Genomic DNA, 26,797 nt, shown 5'->3' with positions numbered 1-26,797 from the left:
GGAGCGAGAAGAGGTGTTTGAGTGATGCTGCGTGGTAGTGCAGGCTACTTAAGGGTAGGTGGCTCCACCTGACGCAGGCATTGCGATCACCAGCCAATCAAGATTGGCGTAATGAGATAAATGCTTCTGAGGCATACGCAGGGGGCGTATCCCATACTGAGAATCAAAACGAATGCTAGGAATGAGAGCCATAATTTTTAATCAATTAACATAGCGATTAGATGAAGTTCACTAACATCAGAAATCCTGCTGGGCTATGTCCAGAAAAAAATTGATCTACAATGGCGATTACTTTAGAGATGACATAGTAAAAAAAAATTGAAAGGTTCATATGAGTTTGAATTACTTCAGATTAAAAATGTTTTCTTCCTTTTTTGTTTCTCTCTTGGTTTGCAGCACACACATGAATATCAACATAGACATGGCAGTGAAAGCCATTCTGGGTATCTTCTCAGTGGTTACTGGGCGGTGGCCTCAGTTTCGTGTCAACGGTGGAAGCCACAGAGAAAACCTGGCTCTGCAGAATGTGCAGGTCAGACCCTGTCTCTATCTTAATCACTGTTTCTTTGCCCACCCTCTCTTTGTCTTTATTCTTTCCTTCACTGTATTTGCCTTTGCTCTCTTTTTGTGTGTTCACAAACATACTGGTACAGTTGAACCACAACTGATGACTGCAGCATCAGTCACAGTCAGCTGTGACTGATGCTGCACGAACAGAACTATGGTCATGTAGTACTTTTTATTAGAGTCTCAGAAACTTTTGTATTCACACCAAGTTTGTATGTGTGTTTCTGTGTATGTTCACAGGCTCGGGTCAGGATGGTCCTGGCCTATCTGTTTGCCCAGCTGAGTCTGTGGGCCCGGGGTAAGCCTGGTGGATTGTTAGTACTGGGCTCCAGCAACGTAGATGAAAGGTATTACTCAACTTGTTTGCATTATTTATACATTAGTGTATTTTGTGTTCTAGTTAGTACTTTTTCTCTAAAGTCTGTGAGAGTATCTGTGTCCAGCTGCCGTTCAACTTTCGCGTTTTTGTTTCGGGACTGCCCAAGAACTTACATCAACTGCACCATAAATAGCTGGGATTGTTCCTGGGTTCTGTTTATTTCTGCTTTTTTGGCTTTCTATGGAGTTTATCTCAGCGAACTACAATGAAGTCAATTTTCCCGACTGACTCCGAGTTACCTACACCTCAAACTTTTTGCTGCAGTTCGGAAGTGGTCACCATTCTGAAGAAGTCTGTTAAGACTTGAACGTACTCAGGCCTGTGGCTCTCACCTCTGTTGTAACGAAAGCTATGGAGAGGGTCATAAAGAAGCACATCATTAGGGTGACTAACCCACTGATGGACCCTCTCCAGTTTGCATACCATGCAAGAGGGGGGTTGATGATGTGAAAATATACATCATGGACGTTGTATGCAAGCATTTGGAACAACCCAACACCACAGCCTGACTCGTGTTTGCAAACTTCTCCTATACATTCAACACTCTGCAGCCACACATGCAAGCGGATAAACTCTCCACTCACTTCCACCAGGAGGACCAGCTAATCCTGTGAATCAAAGACTTCCTGACTAACATGTCCCAGAGATTGCTAGTCAATAACTCCTTATCCGACCTCTCCTTCACCCCTACTGGCTCCCCTCAGGACTGCATCCTCTCACCTCCACTCTTCATCCTTGATACTGAGGACTGCAGGTCCACCCAGCCAGACTGTCATCTGGTTAAATACGCAGATGACTGGTGATGCTCACTATGGTGTTTTTTTAGAACCTTTTTCTTATTTAAAAGCTTGTTTGATTTGGACTGTGTGCTTTAAACCATAATCATACTGGAATATTTCTCTTCTGTCAAACTTCTGCTGACATGGAGTCATCTTGTTAGCCAGTATTTTTATATATATTCACTGGTTTTAATTTTGCCATCTTTAAATGTCATCTCTCCAACACATTTTGCACTCATTCTGCCCCATGTCTTCACACTTCCACCTCTGGCTTCATACCAAATGAGCTGTACCTCATCTGACCAAAAATTGTGTTCCCAATATCCATTGAACCTTTTTTCTTTCAAGCATTTATTTTTTCATGCTACGCACTGCTTTTGACTATCTGATCTGTCACAGAAACTCCATTTTCCTCAAATACCCCGTGCCAAGTCTGAAGCAAATCTGTTTTTCAAAGCTAGATCATGCAAGTAGCGCATATCCATGGCATCATTTGCAAGGACAACCACTGCAGCTTGTATTAGTGCTGCTATGACTTACTATGTACCTTCTGATTACCGTTGCTTTTTTAATATTTCTAAAGTATTTGTTTTTGATTGTTTCTAAGAGAAAATATTGTACTGATCAAGAAATCATGCGATCATTGAGAGGTGATACATATCCAGACCTTGAAATGCACAGTTGTTATGAGATAACCAGCATATTCACTTTATTGGTGTAGTCAAAAGGAACTATAACAATAAAGTTTATTTCTGTAGTACCTTTCAAAACTGGAGTTAAAGTGTGCTCTACAAACAAGTAACAATAAAACTATAAAAACCAACAATAAAAAAGACAAACATAAACAAAAGACCAACCTACAAACTGAGCGATGCAACATTATCCAGCAAAGTGCTGCATATAGGCAGACTTTCACTTCGGCATGTGAATGAACAACCAGGAAGGATTGACAGATCATACAAACACAGAGCGTTGAATGATAGAGTAAATGAACTGAAATCAGCGGGCTTCTTGACGGAAAGAACACTGAAGGGCACACTTAAAAATTACAGCATGAAATGATCCTTGCAGGACTTTTATAGAATCTCCTTTAAGTGACACAATGGCAGTCACAAAACATTGTTAGTGTCGCTTCAACAGAAAGATAAATATCTGTTTCTTAAGACAAGCAATGTCGTGGAGAATAATTACAGCATACCTTCTCTTATTATTATTACTATTATTACTAATGTTGTGTTGGTGTGTTGTTGTTGCTAGTACAACAATTTCCCTGAGGTTTCCACCAAAGGGATCAATAAAGTTCTATTCTGTTCTTTTCTATTCCATTCCATTCCACTAAACTACTTCTTCTGCTTAGCCTGACAGGGTATTTCACCAAATATGACTGCTCAAGTGCGGACATCAACCCAATAGGAGGCATCAGCAAGATGGATCTGAAGAGCTTCTTGCTTTACTGTGCTGAGAAGTTCCAACTCACCGCTCTGAGACAGTAAGGGCAACAGACAGATTTATGGGGGGGACAATTAACTGTTGGTGTGGCTAATGTACCTGCTGGTAATCAGAACACAAATACCAGAGCTGAAACAGAAATGTGTTCCAGTATGTTCACTGTGTTTACTAAAACCACAAAGTGAAGAAGTATTTGCACGATTTGCCACAACACTGAAACTGCAGACGGCAACAGTGGAACATCTTGTGTGGCTTTCAGTTTGTCAGTGGTTGTGGTTTATCTGCAGCATCCTGGCAGCACCACCCACAGCTGAACTGGAGCCACTGACAGATGGACAGGTGTCACAGACTGACGAGGTAAGACATGGAAATAAGTATTTCTTTAAAGGGAGTGTAGTAAAATGGCCATGCTGTCAACTTAGAGGTAGCCTGCTAAGCTACTCTTGGTGCCAAAATTAGTTTGTTTTTTTGTTTTTTTTCCATGTATCAGTAACTTACTGCACATCAGTCCCATCTGGACAAAGTAAAACTTTTCACACAGCTGACTCAGCCCGTTGATAAAGTTTGAACTGCAACAGTGAGACTTTGGTGCTCTCTGAATGGGAGTGATGGTGGCATGTGAGCCAACTTGAAAGTATTTTCTCTGCTCTTCTGTTATTAGTGCTAATGTTAGAACTGATGTTATTATTATATTATTGCAGCAGCTTGTTAGCTGGTAGATTATCATGATATTGCTTCACTTTTTTGTGTTCTCTCTCTGTTAAGGTCTGTTAAAGTTTTCTGCATTTTGGATCGGGTCTAGTTATCGTTGTGTTTCTTGGATTGGGTCTGGTCCATTGTGGATTATATAGACCTCTGCCAGCAGCAGATCGCTTACATTACTGAGCCTAAAAGACTTTTCTCCTCTCCTCTAATACCCACTTCTTCCTCTTCAGGCGGACATGGGGATGACCTACTCTGAGTTATCTGTGATTGGACGACTGAGGAAGACCTCGAAGTGTGGTCCCTTCAGTATGTTCTGTAAACTCATTCATATGTGGAAGGATGCTCTCTCACCCACAGAGGTCAGTCAGCTCCCTCACAGGACAAAATAGATTCCCCTGCTAGACAAATGATATGATGTCCATAACAGGCCTTACAGCAGAAGTGTAGTGGCATTATTGACTTGACTTTTTGTTCTGTTATATTATTTTAGGGCAGAATGATGAGAACAGCCTATTTGAGTTAAACTGTTAAACTGCCTGCTCACAACTTTTGGTCCCTTGTTCCCATTTCTTCTTTTTGCATTTTGAAGCTCTACTTAGAACCCTCCTAAGATCCAACAGTGCAAAATGCAAATTCATGCAATTTTTTAACTGGTCTTAAGATTTTGATCAGGAGTGTATTTTCAAATTGCTGTTTGACATGGAAATACTGAAAGTGAATATTGTGCATGCAACAACTTTTACCAAAAAATAAGTCCATTGTTGTCTTTCCTCAGGTGGCCCAGAAGGTGAAACACTTTTTCAGGATGTACTCGGTCAACCGCCACAAGATGACCACGGTGACGCCATCCTATCATGCCGACAGCTATAGCCCTGATGACAACCGCTTTGACATCCGGCCTTTCCTCTATAACACACGCTGGACCTGGCAGTTCAGGTGCATTGACAAACAGGTACCTATACATGAGTTTAACTTTCTTTTCATGTTAAAACGCTAGTAATGTGAAATCAGATCAATAAAAAGCAAAGACTCACAGGAATGAAGTATGGATGCCGATGGTGAACATGATCTGTTCTAGGACTCTGGTGTAGTAAATAAACAATGATGACGTTAATAGACGTCTTTAAGAAGTTGGTTCTGTTTTTTTAACATTGTTTTTTTTTTTTTCCTTTCAGGTGTCCGAGATGGCAGCAGACACCCCAAAGCAATAACGTCTTCATTGTGCAGTGCAAATGCTTTACAACTAGGGCAGATCAGAAGAAATTGTTCTTTGATTTTTTGGGGGCTTTGGGAATTTCTACCTTGTAATAAAAGCCAAGCACTACCTACATGTTTTTGTGCTTAATTGTCAGGGGAAAAAATGCCATGAAGCACATGATATTTCTTCGTGTGTCGTCTGTCCTTATGTGAATGTAGTAATACAGTCATTTGTGGCAAAACTTGTACTGGCTATTGCACCTCTCAGAGTTGCACATAATAAAATAGAAGAACTAAAGCCACTGCTGATGTTTATAAAGCTGATTATTTATCTTGTATGTGGCACAGTAAATGTATTACACATTAGATATATGGCAGTAAAAGACATTATTGACAACATCAATCAAAATTTCAGAAAAACTTTTGAAAGAGAAGATGATTCTTTAAGATATTGTTTGATTCTTTCTAAGAAGAAACTGCAAACAATGTAAAGAAAACGTAAATGAAATAATTAATTTAAAAATGTGCTAGCTGACAGAGCATGATGTGACACATGATGTTAACACGTTTCATCCTTAGCTAACACTGTTTTTGTATATTTTTCACTATATACTGTAAATACAGATCTCTCTTTTTTTTTTTAACTCACCCATGGTACTTTCTGTAGATGATGATATAATTACATCCTCACATGCAAATTATAAAGATTCTCTGTCTTGCACAGAGATTAGTTTAGGGAGGAATGTTGTGCTCTTGGCTCTGGAAAAAGAAATGCAAGAAATGCCAAAAATAAATATATTTATAGTTATTATTACATGTTTATCAAATTTGTGCATTCCAAATTATGTCCAACAAAGTCAAAAGTACATCAGAATTGTGAGATATAAAAACGGGATTGATGATAAAATCGTAAATTAACAGATTGATCAATAGGACACCGTCAGTGGTCGTAACCTACTAGATTGGGTTTTGACTTTTTACTAAATCAAACTTCGTAGCTAGTCAAAAATGTATAGTTAATTTTAAATTTTCAGAAGTTCATTTTCCTTCAGTGTGTCATGATCTTGACTTGCCCAGTGTATTTAGATTTCTTTGTTATAAATTTTGTCATGTGTTTGTCCATGTTTTATTAGTTAAAATGTTTATGATTCGGGTTTAGCTTAGGGTTTATGAGGACCCCAACCCAAAGTAAGAAGAAAGAAACAAAACACTGGATGGACACAGTGTGATTCTCAACTAGGTAGGTGGTCTGAGCAGAACAGTGTTACACATCTTGTGGCATTTAAATTGTAATTATCTATTAACTTCATAAACAACTAAAACAATAAACAGTTTAATTCAAATAAAAACAATTATATTTAAATCCACTATTCCGTATTTTTCATCAACTGAGGGTTACAAATAACAACGTATGTAGTGTAAACGTTATTGGACCTTTTCCACTTCTACGTGGCAGTTTGAATGCTTGAGCAAATGATAAATGTGAGGAACCAAAAATATGACCATTTGATCTACAGATATATACTGACTAAACTCGAGAGCCCTCAGTAGAGACATAGTTACCCAATATATGTATGTTTACCTGATTCTGTGTTTTACTGTGCGCCTATTGAGGATGAACTTGTCTTGATTTTGCCTTAGAATGATACATCATATAACAAGAGCTTAGTCTATCATGTAACACAGATATTTTGCATGGAGGGGAAGTGTTTTACTGTAATTTACGCCTACGGCTAAGCGCCTAAGATGCATGATCTTTTGTCTAAGGTCAAATGACTCAACACCAATATGGGTTCCTATCTGATTGTAATAAGAAACTATGTGTTTATCTTACATCTTTTCCAAGTTATAATGGATTTAAAATCTGTGACGATTTAAGACCTTAGGTGCGACCTTGACCTTTGTCTCAAGGTGTTACATCACCAGTTTATAGGCCTCCAATGTCTTCCTAAGTTAGTATACTAAAGTTGTGTCTTTTTGTGCATTTTCAGTCATACAGAACTGTTTTTGGGAATGTGACCTTTGACCTCTGTAGGTCACCAATGCATGTATTGACCCCAAAATCTAATCACTCTGAGAAGGGACCATACCGAGGTCACATATTAAGTTTCACATTCAAACTCCTCTCCTGTAAAACACTAGACTGGTAACAGACGAGAGAAAAAAAGACATGCACACACACAAAACAAATACAGGGGCATGATTACTTTATAGTTGCCCATCCTGTACAGGTCTTTCTTCTCCCTGGGGTGATGCTGCACCACAACAGTTCGCCTCAGTGGAAGTTGAAACCTGTTTTCATTTTCCTCCCATTTCCTTATCACTGCTTCGTGCTGCACCGGCTCCCTTTCCTCACTGCAATGCTCCTTGTCTGTTCATGTGACTGTGCAGGATGTGCTGTAGGTGGAGTGTGCCTTTAAAGCCAGTGCAGGCTGTAAAGTGAAACTTGAGGACAGGCGGAGGGAGGGAGGCACAGCGCACTTCCTAAAAACACTCTCCGAGGCTCGTCGTCTTTGCGTCACTCTGGCGGTACAGACCGACCGTCTCCGTCAGCACCTCCGCGGTAACCTGTGCTGCTGGGGAGCGGCTTCACTACAACTTGTAGATTTCCTACATGGAAACGGAGAGTCTGCTGAGCGGGACCGCGAACGGAGCCTCCGGGGACTATGGCTCCCGGTCGGGCACGGAGCACAGAGGGGCCCCGGGCAGCAGACGGATGTCGTACTCTGTGTCCAGGGAGTCGTGCAGTGTTGAGAGAGACACAGGTGAGCGGACAGGGGGTGTGTGTGAAGGTTGGAGAAGTCTGGTGGAGGTGGAAGAAGTTCAGAAAGTTGAAATGTGTCAGGACATGTCGGCGACTCGTTATCAGCCAGAGCAGGACGCTTCAGCTCCTTTATTTGGGTGGAAGCAGTAACAGCAGTGTTGTAACTGAGAAGCATTTCAGTAGGTCTGCACGTGACAGTCAGCTTCATTAAAACATGGAAATATGCGAAAACCAGCGTGGCCGGTTAAACAAGCAGCAGTCTGCGGTTCACTGTGGTCCACAGCTCTTCTAGCTTTCCCCATTCCGTGACTCAGTCTGGCCTGTGCTGTTGTTTGCAGTTTTTGTGTGGATTGTATGCGGACTGAGTCAAGGCATGGCATCAACTTTAGTTAGCAGTCATTTTAACTTTAATGAAAACTGCTTTATTCGCAATAATGACTCCCAAACAGCAGCTAGCAATCGGCCAAGCCTCTTCTGTATTTCTGTGTCATCATTGTACATCATAAATCCAATCTGGCAGATGATGATGGAGGTGTGCCTGTCATCTGTGGGATATTTGTGACAACTTTTTATTCTACAAAGGCACACAGGTACAAAAATATTCTCTGATTTACTGTAGTGTAGAAATGCTTTATTCAGAGTTTAATCAGTGTGGCTATTGTCACTTTTTTTCTTTTAGTGAACATGTCACTGTACACTGTAGTGGACGTCATGTATCAGCAATTATATACTGCTCTTCCTGTGTGTAAGTTTAGTGTAATAACATTAGTTAATTAATATTGTGCTGTAGTTATCATCAAAATTGAAACTAAACTTTCCACTGTTTTTTCTATCAATATTCTGAAGGATTTTACAGAGGTGTTGGTTTATATATCATTCTCAGCCTGATTTATAAAGTATTTTATTCCTAAAATATGGTCAAAATCCTTTGTTTTTTTTTCTGGTTTAGTGTTGATTAACTTGGAAGGTTTCATGTTGATATCTATAAGTAAAGATTCCCACACTATTCATATGTAGTATTTTTACTTCATTTTAAACCATTAATTCATGGTGTCCGCTACAGTGCATGGTTTTATATCTTCCTCAAAATACCAGATTTATTTATTTTTTTACAAAATCCAGTTGGACATGTTTTAAGTCTTGTTTGTGAGTAATCGCAAAGTCAAAACGTTTTTTCTTCCTCAGTTTTTTTTAGAATTTCATGCATGAGAGGTTTGCATTTATTTACTTGCACAGGCAGGTACAATATTCTGTACTGAGTCTTACACACCTGATGTATATCTGCCATACATTTCATGCACCTTTCTCCTCCCCTTCCATTATGTTTATTTGTTGTTTTCAACAATAACAACAACCTCCAACCAGCAACTTACATGCGTTAAATGTCAAGTTTTTATGAAGGTTTTGATAGTGTAATAATTCAGGCCTGCTTGGTTCTTTAGGTGAATGTTATCATTTTGCAGCCTGCCTGCATGCAAATGTTTCACCAAAATACTTGTTGAAGAAATTTTACTCATAGTCCTCATGTGAAGTTTGCTGTAGTGGGTGTTTATTAGTATACGGTGGGCTCACCAACACAGAGCATGAGTCTGTGAAGGTGGACCGACCCTGAACATCTGCAGAGTCACACATTTATAGGGTAAGTCGGGGGGGGCTGTATGTAAATACAGAGGTGAATAGAGGTAAATTAACATACAGTTGCTAATCAAGTGACCGGAGGTAAGGGAGGCAATGAACCACAGGTGATAAAATCGGGGTCTGGTGACCAGACGGGTGGTGGAGTTGGGGTTCTGATAGCATACAGTTGCGAATCAAATGGCAGGAGGTCAGGGGATAATGAACAACACGGGGTGGAATCGGGTGTCTGTGACAGGAGGTGGGAAAACACATGGCAACAGGGAATGAATTCAGGTGTCTGTGACCATCAAAATAAAAGAAAATGGCTTTCTTCATCATACTTTACCCCTCACTATTTTGCAGCAACACTGTTGCTGTATCCAGGGTGTATGATCACACAAGACTGTGATTGGTTTAAAGAAATACAAACAAGCCAGAGCATTTTCCCCCCAATATCAGGATGACAATGGGGTGCAGCAAGACCATTCTCCAGTACTGAAACAGTGCTGTGAGGATAGGTCTTGCTATGTGAGACTTTCATCAGAATATTTTTAATAAATAATAATTTTAAAGGTTCAAGTTCAGAATTTGGCCATTGACATGTTGGTCTTTTGAAACTGGATCTAACAGGTGAGCAGTGAATCTGACTGAGATCTTGAGGACACTACAGTGACAAGATCGCAAACTGTCATTCGCAGGGTAGCCCCACCTTAAAACATACCCTGCTTTATCTTCTATTTTACTCTAAGTGTAACCATACTTAGCAAACATACATTATGTTTTATTAAAAAAAAACAAAAAAAAACACACACACACAAAAAAACATAAACTAATTAGAAAAATGTTTTCTGAGTTAACAGGTCAAATGAGAAGTAGATTTATTTTCTTTCCCCCACTCCAACAATCCTATTGCTCTCATTCTGGCACCTGGATGTCAGTTTCCCTCACCCGTACCATCCACACCTTACAATCTTCTGCTCTTATTTCTGGTGCCTGGAGGACAGTCTTACTAACTTCTGTCTACCACTTAAACAATCAGCAACTTGAAATCCTTGCACTTGGATACAAGTTTCCCTGCCATTCTTCTATCCCCTCATCTCAACAACCTCCTGCCTCTATTTCCAGCAACAAGATACCAGTTGCCAACAAAGTTTTTGCAGTTCCACCAAAAAAACTTTCCAGCCATCATCAGCAGTATTTGAAATCTGCCTCATCATTATTTTTGCCCTCTTGTGGACCTCGTTTGAAAACCTTACCATTGCCATTATTATCAAAGGTCAAAGCAACTTTCCGGCAGTCATGCCTTTCATGCACTGCCTCACATGGCTGTCGGTCACTCACTAGATCTTTCTCAATGTCAAACACATCCTGGGCTACTGCAACAATATCACCTGCTCCCTCTCTTGTTTTGCCCTTAGACCCTATCCCTTTGCCTCCATTTCATACCACAATAGTCTGTGCGTAAACCCTACCATCGCAGAGCTCATGAGCTTCTCCCAAACTGGGTGTGACAAAGTGTCACATCCAGTGCTTGGTTCTCCTACTGGACCACCGAGTGCTCCTTGCTCTGTAATTGCACCAGCTTCAACAGCTTCCAGTCGAGAGGTTTTGGACCACCTAGTCCTAACATTTAAGTGCAGCAGCAGTTTCTCCCTGGTGAATTTTCTCTTTCTTTTTCTGCCTCTGCTGCATTGAGAAGTGCTGTTCACACTTGCCTGTCCGGGTTGTGTGTTGGTTGTGTGTGTATCAATGTCACTGCAGCCGTTTAAAGTGTTGCCCTGTCAGTGTTAACCACCACCACCACCACTACAGCACATCCTTCTTTGACACACTGAGTCATCTGCACTAAATGTGTGTGCATAGGAATGTGCGTGTAAGTCATATCTGTATCTATGTGACCACTGAGTGGAAAAACTGCATTAAACAGAATCACCTGACAGCTGTGGAACAAGTTTCTGTTATATACTTCTTTGTTTTGTCTGTTAGTTGCTCCAGTACTGTGTCACAGTGTTCTTTTCTAACACACTTTCAGCCAGTCTCAACATTATCTGCCAGCACTTTCAGTTTTGTCCAAACTTCAAAAATATTTTTTGAAAAGTCAATTCTGACTGAGGCTCAGGTTGAATTGAAATGAAAACTCTGCCTCAAGCAGAGATGTTTTATCAAAATGTTGGAAGCAAACATAAAGCATTTAATATCAAGGAGTGGTGGATACCCAGCACATGTGCTGAATAAGTCTCTGCTGCTTCCTTCCAGATGACATCAGGCTGACAATTGGCTGGCACAGCTTGACATAGTCTTTTTTTTAAAAAAGATATTCAGTGGTGGCCAAAATTATTAGAACACCTAGCATATATATATATATATATATACACAGTGTTGCGGTTGCTGTACCGGCCCATCGTGGTGAAGAGAGAGCTGAGCAAGGGAGCAAAGCTCTCGATTTACTGGTCAATCTACGTCTCAGCTCTCACCTATGGTCATGAAATCTGGGTAATGACTGAAAGAACAAGATCGTGGATACAAGCGGCTGAAATGAGTTTCCTCCGCAGGGTGGCTGGGTGCTCCCTTAGAGATAGGGTGAGGGGCTCAGTCACTCGGGAGGAGCTTGTAGTGGAGCCGCTGCTCCTCCACATCAAAGGGAGCCAGTTGAGGTGGCTCCGGCATCTTTTCCGGATGCCTCCTGGACGCCTCCATGAGGAGGTGTTCTCAGCGCATCCCACTGGGAGGAGGCCTCGGGGAAGACCCAGGACACGCTGGAGAGATTATGTCTCCCGACTGGCCTGGGAATGCCTCAGGGTCCCCCCGGAAGAGCTAGGGGAGGGGTGTGTGGATCGGGAAGCCTGGGCGGCTTTGCTAAGGCTGCTGCCTCCGCGACCCGACTCCGGATAAGCGGGAGAAGATGGATGGATGGATGCCTCCAAAGCACAATTTCATTTCATAATGTTCATCAAACATGCAGATGGTTGCTCTGAGCACAACAAATACCAGATGAAGTGAGTCTGAGTCCTACTACCCCCCCAGCATACACTCTTCACTTGTTGCCAATCTGTTCAAATCTGAACTCATCAGTCCGTGACACTTCATACCAATCATCCTTTGTCTTTCAGGCATTTCACTGTATTTTTCTCTTTCAGTAAGGGTTTCTTCTTTGCTGTTATTCTGCCAACAAGTGCTTCTTCTAGTTTCCGACGCACAGTTCTTAAAGACACTGTTGCACCATTAGTTATTGTGATGTTGATCTCATCGTGCAGTTCCTGTGAGGTCTTTCATCGGTCCTTATGTCTGAACATTTTGAGATGCTTCACTTGTCTGTCTGAAAGTTTGTTTTTTCTACCTCTCCACTTTTGGTTCTGGTGGCATCATGAAAGTCTAAAGTGTACTTTACAGTGCTTGGACAGCATCTCAAGTTCTTGGCTTACTCCATCCAGCATCAAAATGGGCCTTTACATGAACCGGTTGCTAACTCATTAGCTTCTTCTTCACCTTAGCCATTTTCAAAGAACAAAATGTGCTTCAAGGCTACTTCTAGAGGATCTGAATCTATACCAGTTTGTGGTGTGGCCTCAGAAACAAAACCCTGATGTTACCCATAACTTAATTAGCAGGTTAGGCCTTGTTCATTTAAAAGAATCACACAGCTGTGTCCTAAGACTCTTGCATCACCGTCAATTTAACCACAATCACACCAGACAATGATTACACAAGTAATTGGCTTCTTCTGTGAAGGAACATAATTGTGTGACAATGACCTGCTTGTTGACGGTTCTATTTTATGGTTCATAGAGCGTAATGATGACTTTGTAGATATTTAATTCATTTTACAGGTATTTTAGTTTCAACAAAAAATTCAACAAAAATAACTCAAATCACTTAAATATGCCAAGCGTTCTAACAACTTTTGCTACCACTGTATGTCAGTGAAAAATGCCTTTTACAGTTGCACAGTGACTAATTTACCGGATGAAGCCACATGGAGGATGGTATTTTCCATGCTGTGTATCCCCCAACTAGCTCTACCATGTAAACTTTAGCAGTCTTTTCTAACCTTCTTTCTAAGCTAAAGCATGTCTGACCCAGTACCTTAGATGAACCATCGTCATTATTGACAGTGCTATGCTGCCACACCTGACAGGTCCAAATTCAGCAGTGAAAGAGGATGTTCTTTTTGGAACTGTATCTAAAGAGAATGTTATGTCACAAGTATTTTACAAAATCAAACTTTTTGAAAACCCAAAGCCTCCTAAGACTACTAGTCCTTCAAGACTGATTTGAAACCAGTGAATAAGGACTGCGTGGGTTATGCAAAGTCCTCACCTTACACACTCATTCATGTCTGTGTTAACTGCTTTGTGGTCAGTTGCTTTTCTGTTTGCTGTGAATCACACCCAGAGAGAGTGTTCTTCCTTAAAGGGGTTTTGGATCGCATCTCAACTGCATTTAAAGCTGCAGACACTGAAATACCCTTTTTAGAACAGAGCTAAAACCATTGTTGTAGAGTCATAGTAAAATGAACCATTTTAATGTTGAAAATAGACCCAATATGGGATCTTTAAAACGTCCTGTCATTCTTCATCTGCGTTCTCTGTGTGTTATGACATAGGCAGGCTGCATAAATTAACAGAAGCGAATAGTTATTTTTTTCAGCTCCTTTAGTCTCTAATTAGCAGTAAGGAGCAAGTTTCTCAGTCTGTTCCTGATGTTAGCGTCTTTAAAGGGGGAAGCTTTAATTAGAAAACCTGTTTCAGGAGGGCAAAATTAAATTTGTGAGATACCAAGTTTACTTCCAGTTTCTGTCAGTGCCAAAAAACACTCACTACTGTGTGTACAGAAGAAATTCATGTTAATTTCATGTTTACAAAAGCCATGGACTGACGACTGACACTTTAAGGAAGCGGTTAGTGTGTGCAAGTGTACGTGATCTGTTTTGCATTGCTTTTTCTGGAAGTAACACCCACCGGATAATCAGAAGAAGCACCTGGTACAGAAGTGTAGGCTGCACAGGTATTCAGACAATGAAACTGGATCGGTCCTCAGTTTATTAGCAACATCACATTAGACAACATGAATCAGCCAGTTGCATAATGTCTTCTGAGGCTCTGTTGGTCTCCCGGGTCAAAGTTTTGTTCTGTTAGTTTGAATCTCACGCTCATGCTTATGACCTACTTTAGATAAATGCGATAGTAAGATACTGCAATGCTCCTCCAGTCATATTTTGCCATAAGGAAGATAAACCCTTTTGATTTTTGCAATGTCTTGAGTTTTCTTGTTGTGCAACCTTCAGGACAAACAATAGAATTTAAGCCTTACAGGTGAGGCTGGTATTGCTTCTTGTGCTATTGGGTGCAGTGGAGATGTTGTCCACTCATTGGGCTTCAGGATTTTTGTTCTTGATTTATCTACATGTACAGGGCCTTAGTGTGATGCATTATTTGGAATTGTCAGAGATTGATCCAAGCTTTGTGTGTGTGTCTGTAGCGCTGGTGTTTCAGGGGAGATAAACCAGAAAAAAGTGGGCCAAGTTTTTGAGTCTTAAGCTGTGTCCCAGGTCCATTTTTTTTCCAGTTTTGCCTCAAGAAAAAACAAACCTTTATCTTTGGTCCCAGTCCAACCAGTTCTACAGACAACAGCTTCTCCAAAACTGTTTCTTTTGTCTGTTCTAGTCAGAGAACATGTTCTTTTCACTCTGTTGCTTCCTCACTGAACTAAGACATGCATAGTGATTTGGAGAACTACTGGAACATCTTTGGTAATTCATTATCTGAAACAGAATTCAGATGTTCCTGCTACTGTCTCTTGTCTCTGTGTCCACAGATGAGGAGGACCTCTACATCCAACAAGCTGTTGTATTCATAGAGGATGCCATACAGGTGAGTGCAGTGCAACTCTGTGACTTCAATCTCCTTTTGGTAATATTTGATAGTAAGAGGTGAATTAACATTTAAATATATTAACAAACAGCAGTAATTTAGGGAGAATTTGAATTCTGAGACCTTTTTTTTTTTTTTTTTTTTTTTAGTGTCCCTCATGCTAATAGTCTTCCATATGTTCACATACTATGGGACATTTTAGAAAAAAAATCTTTTTGTATTTGAAAATATTTGTAATAATTGTGGTGTATTTAGGTGTTGGAACACCGCTCAAGTCAGACTCTTTACTCAAGAGGTTTGCAATAAGACTTTCATCACTGTAACTGCTGGTTTTCCTACCTCAGCAAATCCTCTCTGTCTAGACAACTTGTCCTGAAGTCTACAGCAAGGTGTTCCTCTCTGCTACCTCAGTGTCACATTTAGGATTCATTTCAGGATTTGCTCTTGACATACAAAGCACTCCATGGTGAGATACTTGCGCGCTTACACAAAGAGTAAAGACTTCTGCAGCTCCACGGTTCAGGCTGAAAACTAAAAGTGCTCACACTTTTGCTGGTGTTGCTCTTCAACGCTGCAACAGTGATGGATCCATTTAATACTTGGCAATGATTTAACTAATACACACTACATACTATGTTTTTGTCAATGTCCTCATTAAACTTCAGTTTCTTTTCCATTAGTTACAGTCACTTAGTCTTGGCAGACAGGGAAATGACTGATTGTTGTATCAATACTTGAATGTAGTCTCCTGTGGTGTCTCAGAGAAGCTAAGTTAGATCACATTTTTCTGTATTTTCCTTGACTTTTATTGTTGTGTTCCTTTCTTTTGTTTGTTCTGTGCTTTTGTGTTAACATACCTAAAACTGTATTAATGAGCTCTACTTGCTTGCCTACAGTACCGGTCCATCTACCACCGAGTAGATGCCAGGTCACTCCGCCTATATCGATGGTACTACTCCAGAATATGCCAATGGTAAGCTCACAGCTTCCAACAGTTTCTCAAGTCTGTATGGATGTAAAGCTAAAAAACAAAGTACCTGAATTATTGAAGTATTAGGAAGAGGTTTTAGTGACGTGTATACTGGGACAGAACACACTGTGACATGTTTGATGTGAAGATGTAAATCACAGAAATAGAGTTGTTTCAGCTGCAGAGTTGTGTCGGTGTGTATACAGCCAGAGTGAATGTTACTAGTGCCACTGTTCTTATCATGCGCCTCAAAGCAGGAAATCACAAGAAACTCGACAGAAATTCTGTATTTAAATTAAAATTAAATTAGGAAAGACTGTAGCATCTGCTGATTTTCAGGAGAGCTGAGGTCTGAGCAGGAGATAGAGACATTAGGTCAGGACAGACATGCATTGACAACAGTAAGTGTATTTGAACGTAATGGTGCAGAATGCAAAAGAGAGCATGTGATTTCTCAAAACCTTACAGCTACAGTGAATATGCAGCTTTGCTAAAGTGACAATTTAGTTCCAAAACTGTTTCAGTTGTAAAAAAAGATCATCTTTATTCATAGAGCTCCTTAATTAATTTAATTTTACAAGCTTCTTCATGGAAATTGTATCTTTTTTGTATATTTAAAACTGAACAACATTAAAAGTAAGATATATATTTGTATCGTGTTTTCCCTCACATCTGGTGACATGACAGTGATACTTTATTTTTTCCACCTGAAAAAGCATGTGGTTAACCAGTCCTACTTGAAACTACTGTTGTTTTGCTTATTTTATCCTGTGGACAGTACATGATAATAGAGCCCTAAGCGGCACTGTTTTCTTAATCACACTCCATTGGATTTCTGGCCATGTGTTCCCACAACATGTGTTTTACTCTTACCCAAACCCACAAGCATTCACACTAGCACAATCTGAAGTTCCATTAACTCTGTCTTTTCCTGTCCTGCAGGGGAAAAAAACACTGTTTTACTGTGTATTATTAAGACAATAATGCATTTTAAATTTCCCTGGTGGAGGATCAATACGATTGTTGATTATGCAGACATCACAATATAGATGTTTAAACCATATATTTTGCAGCATTAAAATGTGATCCATCAATCATGTTGGATTGTGACTTAGGAAATAGCTGTTTTCCATCCATCCATTATCTATACACCGCTTAATCCTCACTAGGGTCACGGGGGAGGGCTGGAGTCTATCCCAGCTGACATAGGGTGAAGGCAGGGGACACCCTGGTCAGGTCACCAGTCTATCACAGGGCTACACTTAGAGACAGACAACCAAGCACACTCACATTCACACCTAGATTTAGAATCTCTAATTAACCTCAACACATTTTTGGACTTATGGGAGGAAGCTGGAGGAAGCCCACTCTGCACGGGGAGAACATGCAAACTCCACACAGAAAGATCCCGGGTGTCCTCACCAGGATGCGAACCGGCGACCTTCTTGCAGCGAGGCAACGATGCTAACCACCGCGTCACCTTCCAGCGAAATAGCTGTTTTTCACAGTTTAATTTGGTTTCTGTTTTAGTGCTGCTGTTAGCAGTCACCACTATCAGAATTTTTTGCTACTCATCTAAGCTTTAGATTTTTAGCCTTATGGGTGACGTGACAAAATGTGTTTGGAAATGAAATGATAATTGCAGCATACAAATTTGCCTATAAACAGTAATTCTAATGGCTTCCAGAAAGGTGTATCCTTTCTAAATAATGATAAGTGTACATGTGTAAACCACCTTGACATTGTGGCACTGTACTGGTAAGCAATCTCCTGTGTGTACAGCCTTAATCGGTTGTAGATGGGATACACTGGTTGTTCAGGTCAGTGTTTCAGACCTCTTTATATGTTGGAAAGTTTGTATTGTTGAAAAAAAAAAGCCATCAGTAAAAAAAAGCCTAAAACTTGTACAATTTGTAACAGACTTGAGTGTTCCATTTATTGTCGACAGTTTTTATTGCAAAGTTGAACTTTTTACAGCACCATTGGGTAACCCTCATTGAAATATGGAGTTGAATAAGCAAATGCATCATGACGTTTTTACAATGTTTTCTTTTTGTCCCAGGCCTTTAGCTACCATGCCTACATCCATTTATCCATCCACTCCTCCTCTTTCCCTGTCCCAGGGGCCTGGGCCTGACCATTGCGGTGGTGTTGTTGCTGGCATTTGTGGAGCGCCCATCTTCCCTTTCTGTCTCCTCGGACCCCCGGAGTCGCTCTCCAGCTATTGAGCCTCCTTGTGGCTTAACTGAGAGCATTGAGATGGTCTGCCTCATCATCTTCTGCCTTGATCTTGCTGTCAAGGTAAGCACAGACAGGGTGTAAAATATTTTCTTTCAGGCCGTGAACAACTGTCTGGTTAACATTATACACAACATAGAACTTGCCTCATGTGTTGTTTTCAAATAATCTTGCTTCTCTTTAAGTTATTTTTAGGTAACTGCTTGTTTGTCCATTTGTACCACTGCTTCACCTTTGCTGTTTTTTCCTCAGAGCTATTTGATTGGCTGGGAGGAATTAAGGAAGAACAAATGGCTGATCGGCTACACTGTAGTCATTTCAGTCTCTATCATTGACTGGGTGTTGTCTGTCAGCATGGAGTGTGATGAGGTGAGGTTCATGCTCCTGAAAATAGCTATCAGATGTTAGACTTTCATCCCACAGCTGTTTCTGTGCCACCAAATGACATTTAGTTTAAAGCTACTTGAAAGTTGCACTGACAGTGACCAATTGGTCAAATCAGCAGACGAAACAACTGGCTTTCAGTCATGACACCCCGTGGGAAAAATTGTCTCATGTCAGCTAGATCTTTGAAATTTTTATTGGTGACTGTGAAGTGATAGACATGTGTCTTAGGGTTGATGCTCAACATTAAATTTAATATCAAACATTACACTGCTACTGGGGATCATATATCTCATGATGATTAAAACGCGAACTAAGCAAACATTTAAGTTTAAACTATTCACAGTTATGCTGAAGTATAATTACCTCAGCCCAGCTAAGTTTGACATATGAGCAAGCACATATCGCCTATTTGTACGAGGTGTGTCAGAAAGGTTCCAGAACTGGCGTCACAAAAGATATATTTCAAATCCAAACTACAAACTACAAGTTTTCCCCTTCAAGGTAATCCAAGCACGTCTACAAAGAGATCCTGCGGTGCTTGTTTCGTTCAGTGCGCAGGAAGAGGCGAGAGTTGTGGCACGATAAGTTGTGGCTGCTTCACCATGACAACGTGCTTGCTCACAATGCCCTGAGCATCCGACAGTTCCTGGCTGAGGAGAACATCACCGTGCTGGAGCAACCTCCCTACTCACCCCCCCTGGCTCTGTGTGATTTTTTTCCTCTTCCCCAAGCTCAAGGGGATCATAAAGGGGACCCGTTTTGAAGATGTGGATGACATCAGGATGGCTGTGAGGACGGAGTTGTGGAGGATCCTGGAAGAATCCTTCCAGGAGTGCATGGCGGTGTGGCAGAGAAGGCTGGGGAAGTGCGTTAGACTCCAGGGGGATTACTTTGAAGGGGAAAACTTGTAGTTTGTAGTTTGGATTTTAAATATTTCTTTTGTAACACTAGTCCTGAAACTTTTCTGACACACCTCGGATGTTGCATGTTGTAATTTTAAGCTCAGGCTACACTGCACTCTGAGGAAGGCCTTGTGAATTCATAGGTGTGTATGATTCAAAAATTCAAAAAGGCACCCTACACTCTAATAGTGATCTTCTCTTTTCTTAATTAATCAGAAACTGAGAGTACGGAGGCTCCTCCGACCATTCTTCCTTCTGCAGAACTCTTCTCTGATGAAAAAGACACTGAAGTGCATCAAGAGAACTCTGCCGGAGATTGCCAGGTATCTGAATCCCTTCAAGTCATGTCTGAATGAGCACCCTGCTCACTTTTCACCCGTCATAATGGCAAACTGTTTAGGTCAGATATAGTAGCGTTTCTGTATTACTTTTACCACGGCAAAAGTCTGAACTACATTCATTTAATGAACAGGCAGACACAAGTAATGTGCTTCAAGTTTTGTGAAGTGATTTGGGTAGAGCATTTATTTTTTTTCATATTTCAGCATCAATATGGGTATATATTTTAATTTTACTGTTGGTAAAGTAGCACTTTAGATAATGATCACACATGGAGAAAGTTTTTGGTGTTGAGGATGTTGTTAAACTAAGCCATTATATTTGGACACTTAAAGAAATTGCACTAGATTACTAATTCCTAAGTTTCTGAAAGTAATTATTTACATTAGCTGTCGTTTGCATGGGAAGGGGCAGCTGGTTTCTCGGGGCAGGGGTTAACTTAGCACTGTAGTCTTTATCAGTGTACAAACTGAAACACACAGTTGAGTTATTGTCTATTCCATCTGACCACTTATCCCCCCCCAAAAAAAACTCTAACATTTCCAGGGCACTTTCACTTCTGTCAGCAGATTGCCACATCCTCAAAATCTGGTCACACTGATGATAATATGCTCTGACTGTACTATTATTACTGAAATATACACTCCCTGTATGTGTTAGTGTCTAGTAGCATGCCAAACTATAACAAGATATTGTATTTTAAATGGGACAGTAAGAAGTAAGGTTTGAGGACTGTCTGGTGCTGACAAAAGTTGTTTGTTTTTTTTGTTTTATTTTGTTTTTTTTGTTTCTTTATAGGCGACAGTGATCTTTTTTTTTTTTTAATTGACATTCAACATCATCACTTTAGATCTGCTAAACAGTGAAATTGCACCAGCAATAGTGGCACAACCATCCATCCATCCATCCATCCATCCATCCATTGTCTATGCACTGCTTAATCCTCTGTAGGGACGAGAGGGGGCTGGAGCCTATCCCAGCTGACTTAGGGTGAAGGCAGGGTTCATCCTGGACAGGTCTCCAGTGTATCGCAGGGCTACACTTAGAGGCAGACAACCAAGCACACTCACATTCACACTTACAGACAATCTAGAATCACCAATTAACCACAACATGTTTTTGGACTTGTGGGAGGAAGCCGGAGCACCCAGTGAGAACCCACGCTGAACATGCCAACATACAAATTAAATTTCATTATTTCCATGAGTATTCCAGAGGTTTGATGCTTGGCATATCAAAGTTGGCTTGTCCTTCTGTGAAGCATCAAAATAGGACAATACAGTTGCTATAGCAACTGACATTGTTTTGTGGATGTACTGATCATGAGTTTACCAAAGTGGATTAAAGAAGGTGCAATTTCAAGCAGAATTTTGAGACACAAGTGCTAAACACCATTGATTCTTAATAAATTATGTCTCCAGACAATGTGACAGTGGTGATTGTGCTTTTTAAACAGTGAGCCTGTTTTATACGGCAACTCAAGTTTGGGACCATTTGTGATTCAGTAGCTAAGGTGTGAGAAAAATCACTGCATGACTGCACAATTTAGTAGCATCTGATAGGTAAGGATTAACAAATCTAAAATAAAGAAATATCACCACTTGAGCACAAGTTTTATTTTGAAGCTTTTTCAGGAATCAGCATTAAAAGACAATGTTTGACGACTTGCAGTTAAAGCACTTTCAAAACTCAGATGAACATGAAACTCTACTGGTCTCATGTTTTTACATCGCTAGTCTATGAGAATATCCATCCATCAGTTATGCCTGCTCATCCTTTTGGTTGAGCTGAAACTAATAACATTTGACATCTGCACACAGTGGACAAGTCAGTTGATCACAGGACTGCCATTCACACCAACAGGCAATTCAGAGTCACCAGTCAACCTGCTTGTCTTTGGGCTATTTCACCTTCACCCTAAACATATTTGTGGGTTTTCATGTCTTTGCAGTGTAATTCTGCTGCTGGCGCTTCATCTCTGCCTCTTTACCATGATTGGCATGCTGCTGTTTGCTAAGACCGAGGTGAGTGTAGTGGGGTCACACCCTGTTAAGTACACCATATACTCCTACTTAACTGCTGACATGCTGGCTTTTCTGAATATGCGTGTGTGTGTGTCCAGTTCAGATTTAATATATTAAACATTTAGTGTTGAGGTTCATACCAAACACTTTTGACCCCATCTGAGCCAATCTTGACCATCATCTGACTAAAGAATGTATTCCTTTTATACTTCAGACTGTTTTTCATGTTATTTAACAAAGTTTAACCTTGTTATTGTGTGCCAAAACACAAGCGAAGATGTTTTTTTTGTTTGTTTGTTTGTTTTTTTCAATTAATGCTATACATAGCGTATTATGTTATGCAGTGTCCTTCACACTTTCTGAGCTGTAACAAAACCTTCCACTGATAACCCATATGTCCAGTCTGAAGCATTTCCCCTTCTGTCTTTCAGAGTCAGATTGTGCAAATAGTTCACTGTCTGTTGTGTCATTTTAGAAGGACAACCACAGTTAATCTGTTTAATGGTGCTATGGTTCATTCTATTCCTCCTGGTTGCAGGAAATGTTTTTCTACTGATTATTAATTGGTCATTGATAGTCCTGAATCCTTCTCTATATTTTTAAAGTCTAACAGATTTTTTTGAGTCATCTGGGAGTTCTTCTCCATGTATAGCTATAATGCAGATGTACACAGCCCATAGGTCCAAACTGAGAAAGTTGTGGTGCTCACAGGTCATTTGATAACCATGTTTATGCAGTTAGGGTGATATTGTTTCAATGATTGCAGGGTTTCTAATGTGTGTCAGTGAACACAGGTGTATTCACTTGTGTTGCATACAGTTTTTTCTTTGTATTCTCAGTCTTGGTTTCTTAAGTATTAGGGTTTGTTTGTTTGTTTGTTTGTTTTTTTAATGTTCATAGGAGGAAATACTGTAATTGTCAACTTCGCAGTAATGCAGTTATTGATAGTAGATACAATTTTAAATCCTTTGACATTTAAGAGATATTACATGGAGGTGCACTCACTTCTTTTGTGTACTGTATATCTTAAGTAGAAACCAGTGGGTTTGGGCCTGAGAGCCACAGTTAAAGGGAATTCACAGGGAGGTAAGAAATTAGGGGCTGACTTATGTTTTTATTTGAGTCTTTTCGTGAGATTTGTCGACAGCAAAAATGTAGAATAAACTCATAGTACTTCCCACAAACCAACAAAAATGTAGTGATGTATTCAGACAACATATTTAATATAGTTTAGAATAGTTTATGATAATGCATAGCACATATACTGATGCACTTTTAAGAGATTCAGTTTGTAACTGTGAGAAGCAGAAAAACCTGGAGCTGGAGCCTCATGTGGGACATTTGTCTAATTTCAGTACTGTTTCTAAACCCTGTGCAGGGAGCACAGTAGGAGCTGTAGTTCTGCTCTGCTTGCCCTCATCTTTCCTTACCACTCTCCCTCTGTATCTCTGTATAGGATCCAAAGAAGAACGGGGAGTGGGAGTTACATTTTCGAAACCTGCCTAATTCTCTCACCTCTTTGCTGGTGCTGCTCACCACAGCCAACAACCCAGACGGTAGGCAATCAGTGTCATGATGAACCAGCTGTGCTCACATACTGGTAAATGTTACTTTCTTGGGACTGACTGTTTACTTTTTTATTGTCCCCCATCCAACACAGTGATGATCCCTGCCTACTCTCAAAACAGAGGCTACGCCATTTTCTTCATCACCTTCAGTGTCATTGGTAAGCAGCAGTTACTACTGTAGCAGTGCAGCAGTTGGATTTGAAGTGGTACATGATTCTAACTGCATTTGAGTAAAACGTTTTAGCGGGAATTTGTTTGCTTCCTGGCAGGAACCTACTGCCTGATGAACTTACTGACAGCCATCATCTACAACCAGTTCAGGGGTTATTTACTGGTGAGTGACTTGTACACGTTGACATCCTGCTGCCATATTTAATCAAGAAGGGGCTTTAGTTTTTCTAAATAAGTCTCAGCTGTTGTTAATATGTGTTGGAATGAGAAAAGGCAAGCCTGGGCAGTGGAAACACCCATCATTTCATAGGCCTGGGTAACGATGTGGGATTTTGTTGAGCTGTTGATGAAATTTAAAACCTGCAGAAACAGCTATGGAAAGTATTTAGAGCAAGATGGGTAGTGAAAGATACAAATTGCAATTTGGATAAGGATTAGCAGTGACAAAAGACACTGTTAGGCTATAAATATATCTGTGCTGAGTAAAGAAAGAAACTGTTCCTCGAGTACATTCACCCATTTTTCATTGGAATGAAATCACAGTTGAATACAACAAAAAATGATGTCAATTTAAAAAAAAAAAAAAAAGTCTGATTGGATATTCACTCTGAATCATGTATGTTTGACTCAATTCTGAACTACAAGTTTCAAAATCAAACCAATGACTTTCTTAAGTGGAATGAAATTTATCAAAATCTCTAACAGTGGACAGCATGCCAGTAAACATGGTCAGCGTCTGCAAAGAATGAGTGACTTAACAACTTAGTAAAGTTGAAAACTCCAGTATTGTCATTTTAAACTTACCTGACAGTGTGTGGAAGAGTCTTGGTGAGTTGGGACTGCCATCTGCTCACCTGTTCATAGCACCTTACAGAGAAACACAAATACACAGTATATGCAGATCTGAAGCAAACTAAATAAAGACATACCTGTATTAATGTGAGTGCTTTCGGTGACCTTCGTGTGTATGCTGTTACCCTTGTTAACCTTCAGATAACCTGAATGACGAGCCCTAAGCACCAAAGATAGAGAAAACAAAAAAAATAATTCTGCAGATTTGCACATTAAGAGCATGAAAATTAATCTTTCTGTTCATGTTTTTGTTCAGATGTCGGTTCAAACGTCCATCATCAGGAGACGGCTGGGTATCCGGGCAGCTTTCCAAGTCCTCAGCTGTCAGGGAGCCGAACGACCTGTTGAGTAAGACTCATATGCAGTTGTGTTTCTATCACTTTAGAGGACATTACATTGACTTGTATTGTTTTCTTCCCTTTGAAGTTCTGCATTGATGTGAGAACCTGCCAGAATGTCCTCACACTTCATAAATGTCCTTCCTTGTAAAACTCAGTTTGCTCCTTGTAATAATAGATGTAAACACGTAGGCACTCTTCATTTGCTTTGTCTGTCAGGGAGCGCGTGTGTGTTGATGCTGTGCTGACAGTGATGTCCAGAGTCAAGATGAAAACCTACTATCGAGCGGCCATCACAACGGTCAGAGTTGACACATCAATCTCTGCACACTCATACTCACACCAGCAGACCCAAGGAAGTGCAGTGTCAAGTTTGAAGCAGACTGAGTTATTGCAGTTGCTTTGACCTTTGTGGTCCACAGCATGGCATTTAGCTGCCTGTGGGTGGAGCCCCTGTTGCAACACAACTACATCGAAGGCAAATGTACTGTGTCATGTGATGATGTCACATCATCATCGAGCTAAACGGCTGCTAAGGATACTGTTGTGAAGGCACAAGTAAAAACACCCTTGAACAAAAATATGAGGCCTACTCATTTAAAAGAGCTCAAACTCAACACTGTACTTCTTCACTTTCCTGTCAATTAAAGGTGAAAAAGCCCCACAAAAAACAATATAAAAATTAAAGCCGCAAGCGGCGATGGACGGGTCCTCGCCCTACGTTTGTCGGCCTTCGCGCACGGCGGGTTGTGGCGCAAACCTGCTCCAGGCGGGACTGTCATCCGGCATGTCGAGTTTGGGGCAGATCGGAGCAAGTGTGGCCTAGTTACAAGCCACTTCCTGTTTAGTGGCGAGCCACGGTGGCGTGCATTTTGGCCATGGTGGAAGCGCGCTCTGGCTGAGACTCGGAGCACGCGTGTAAAATTTCAGGCTGATTGGAGCACAGACACAGCACGTCTTGTATTCTGGTGTTTTATGGCATTGTGGCCAAATTCAGGGGGGCGCCATTTCCACGCCGTCACACTTGTGCGGACCGTTTTACTAACGTGTAATCACCACCTCCTGTAGTTTGTGCTGGCCAAATTTCAGGTGTGTACGACCTTCCCTGTAGGAGGAGATAGATTTTGAAAATGGTCAAAAATGGCCAAAAGTCAGCCAAATGCACCAAAATTCTCACAGGGGTTTTTCAACATAACGGACTTCCTGTTGGGTTTGGGGGTTGGTGTTGATTGACTTTTTTGTGCGTCCTGACCTGCTACACATGCCCAGCGAATCTTGTAGCTGTAGGTGAGACGACCATCCGACAACAGTCAGTTGAATTCAAAAAACACTGCGAAAATGGACAAAATGGCCATTGATCGAAATTGGACGGGCCGCCATTTCCAAACCGGGCCTCATCTGCGGAACATTTGAAGAACTTTCCGCAACTTTTAGTCACCATGTCATGTAGTTTGTGCCTGACAAATTTCAGGTGTGTACAACGAACCCCTTAGGAGGAGTTAGATTTAGAAAATGGCCAAAAATGGCCATTTTTGAGCAAAAATGGCCTGGCATGGTCGTGGTTTTTCCAACATGGCAGATATCCTGTTGGATTGACAGAAACATGCTAATGGACTTTTTTGTGGGTCACAAGTTGCTACATATGTGTGGTGAAGGTCATAGTTGTAGGTGAAACGTAGCC

At 40.7% G+C, this 26,797-nt stretch overlaps 2 protein-coding genes across 2 annotated transcripts in view; both read left to right on the top strand.

The window, feature by feature from the left end:
* nadsyn1 (NAD synthetase 1) overlaps nucleotides 1-5,381 on the top strand; it is a 30,451-nt gene extending 25,070 nt beyond the window's left edge. Inside the window, exons 15-21 of the mRNA XM_008299816.1 lie at nucleotides 397-532; nucleotides 808-914; nucleotides 3,083-3,214; nucleotides 3,462-3,531; nucleotides 4,110-4,238; nucleotides 4,655-4,831; nucleotides 5,055-5,381. Of these exons, the coding sequence (XP_008298038.1) occupies nucleotides 397-532; nucleotides 808-914; nucleotides 3,083-3,214; nucleotides 3,462-3,531; nucleotides 4,110-4,238; nucleotides 4,655-4,831; nucleotides 5,055-5,090 (787 nt within the window). The 3' untranslated portion in view covers nucleotides 5,091-5,381. The remainder of the gene's footprint in view (nucleotides 1-396; nucleotides 533-807; nucleotides 915-3,082; nucleotides 3,215-3,461; nucleotides 3,532-4,109; nucleotides 4,239-4,654; nucleotides 4,832-5,054) is intronic.
* A 2,194-nt stretch (nucleotides 5,382-7,575) lies between these two features.
* tpcn2 (two pore segment channel 2) overlaps nucleotides 7,576-26,797 on the top strand; it is a 28,288-nt gene continuing 9,066 nt past the window's right edge. The window contains exons 1-12 of the mRNA XM_008299815.1: nucleotides 7,576-7,841; nucleotides 15,272-15,327; nucleotides 16,224-16,300; nucleotides 18,421-18,598; nucleotides 18,788-18,904; nucleotides 20,041-20,147; nucleotides 22,115-22,187; nucleotides 23,644-23,743; nucleotides 23,848-23,913; nucleotides 24,025-24,089; nucleotides 25,035-25,126; nucleotides 25,336-25,417. Coding sequence (XP_008298037.1) covers nucleotides 7,691-7,841; nucleotides 15,272-15,327; nucleotides 16,224-16,300; nucleotides 18,421-18,598; nucleotides 18,788-18,904; nucleotides 20,041-20,147; nucleotides 22,115-22,187; nucleotides 23,644-23,743; nucleotides 23,848-23,913; nucleotides 24,025-24,089; nucleotides 25,035-25,126; nucleotides 25,336-25,417 — 1,164 coding nt within the window. The 5' untranslated portion in view covers nucleotides 7,576-7,690. The remainder of the gene's footprint in view (nucleotides 7,842-15,271; nucleotides 15,328-16,223; nucleotides 16,301-18,420; nucleotides 18,599-18,787; nucleotides 18,905-20,040; nucleotides 20,148-22,114; nucleotides 22,188-23,643; nucleotides 23,744-23,847; nucleotides 23,914-24,024; nucleotides 24,090-25,034; nucleotides 25,127-25,335; nucleotides 25,418-26,797) is intronic.

The sequence above is a fragment of the Stegastes partitus genome, unplaced genomic scaffold (genome assembly GCF_000690725.1).
Source record: "Stegastes partitus isolate 25-593 unplaced genomic scaffold, Stegastes_partitus-1.0.2 Scaffold1468, whole genome shotgun sequence".
NCBI lineage: Eukaryota > Metazoa > Chordata > Actinopteri > Pomacentridae > Stegastes > Stegastes partitus.
This window is presented reverse-complemented; position numbering and strand designations above follow the sequence as displayed.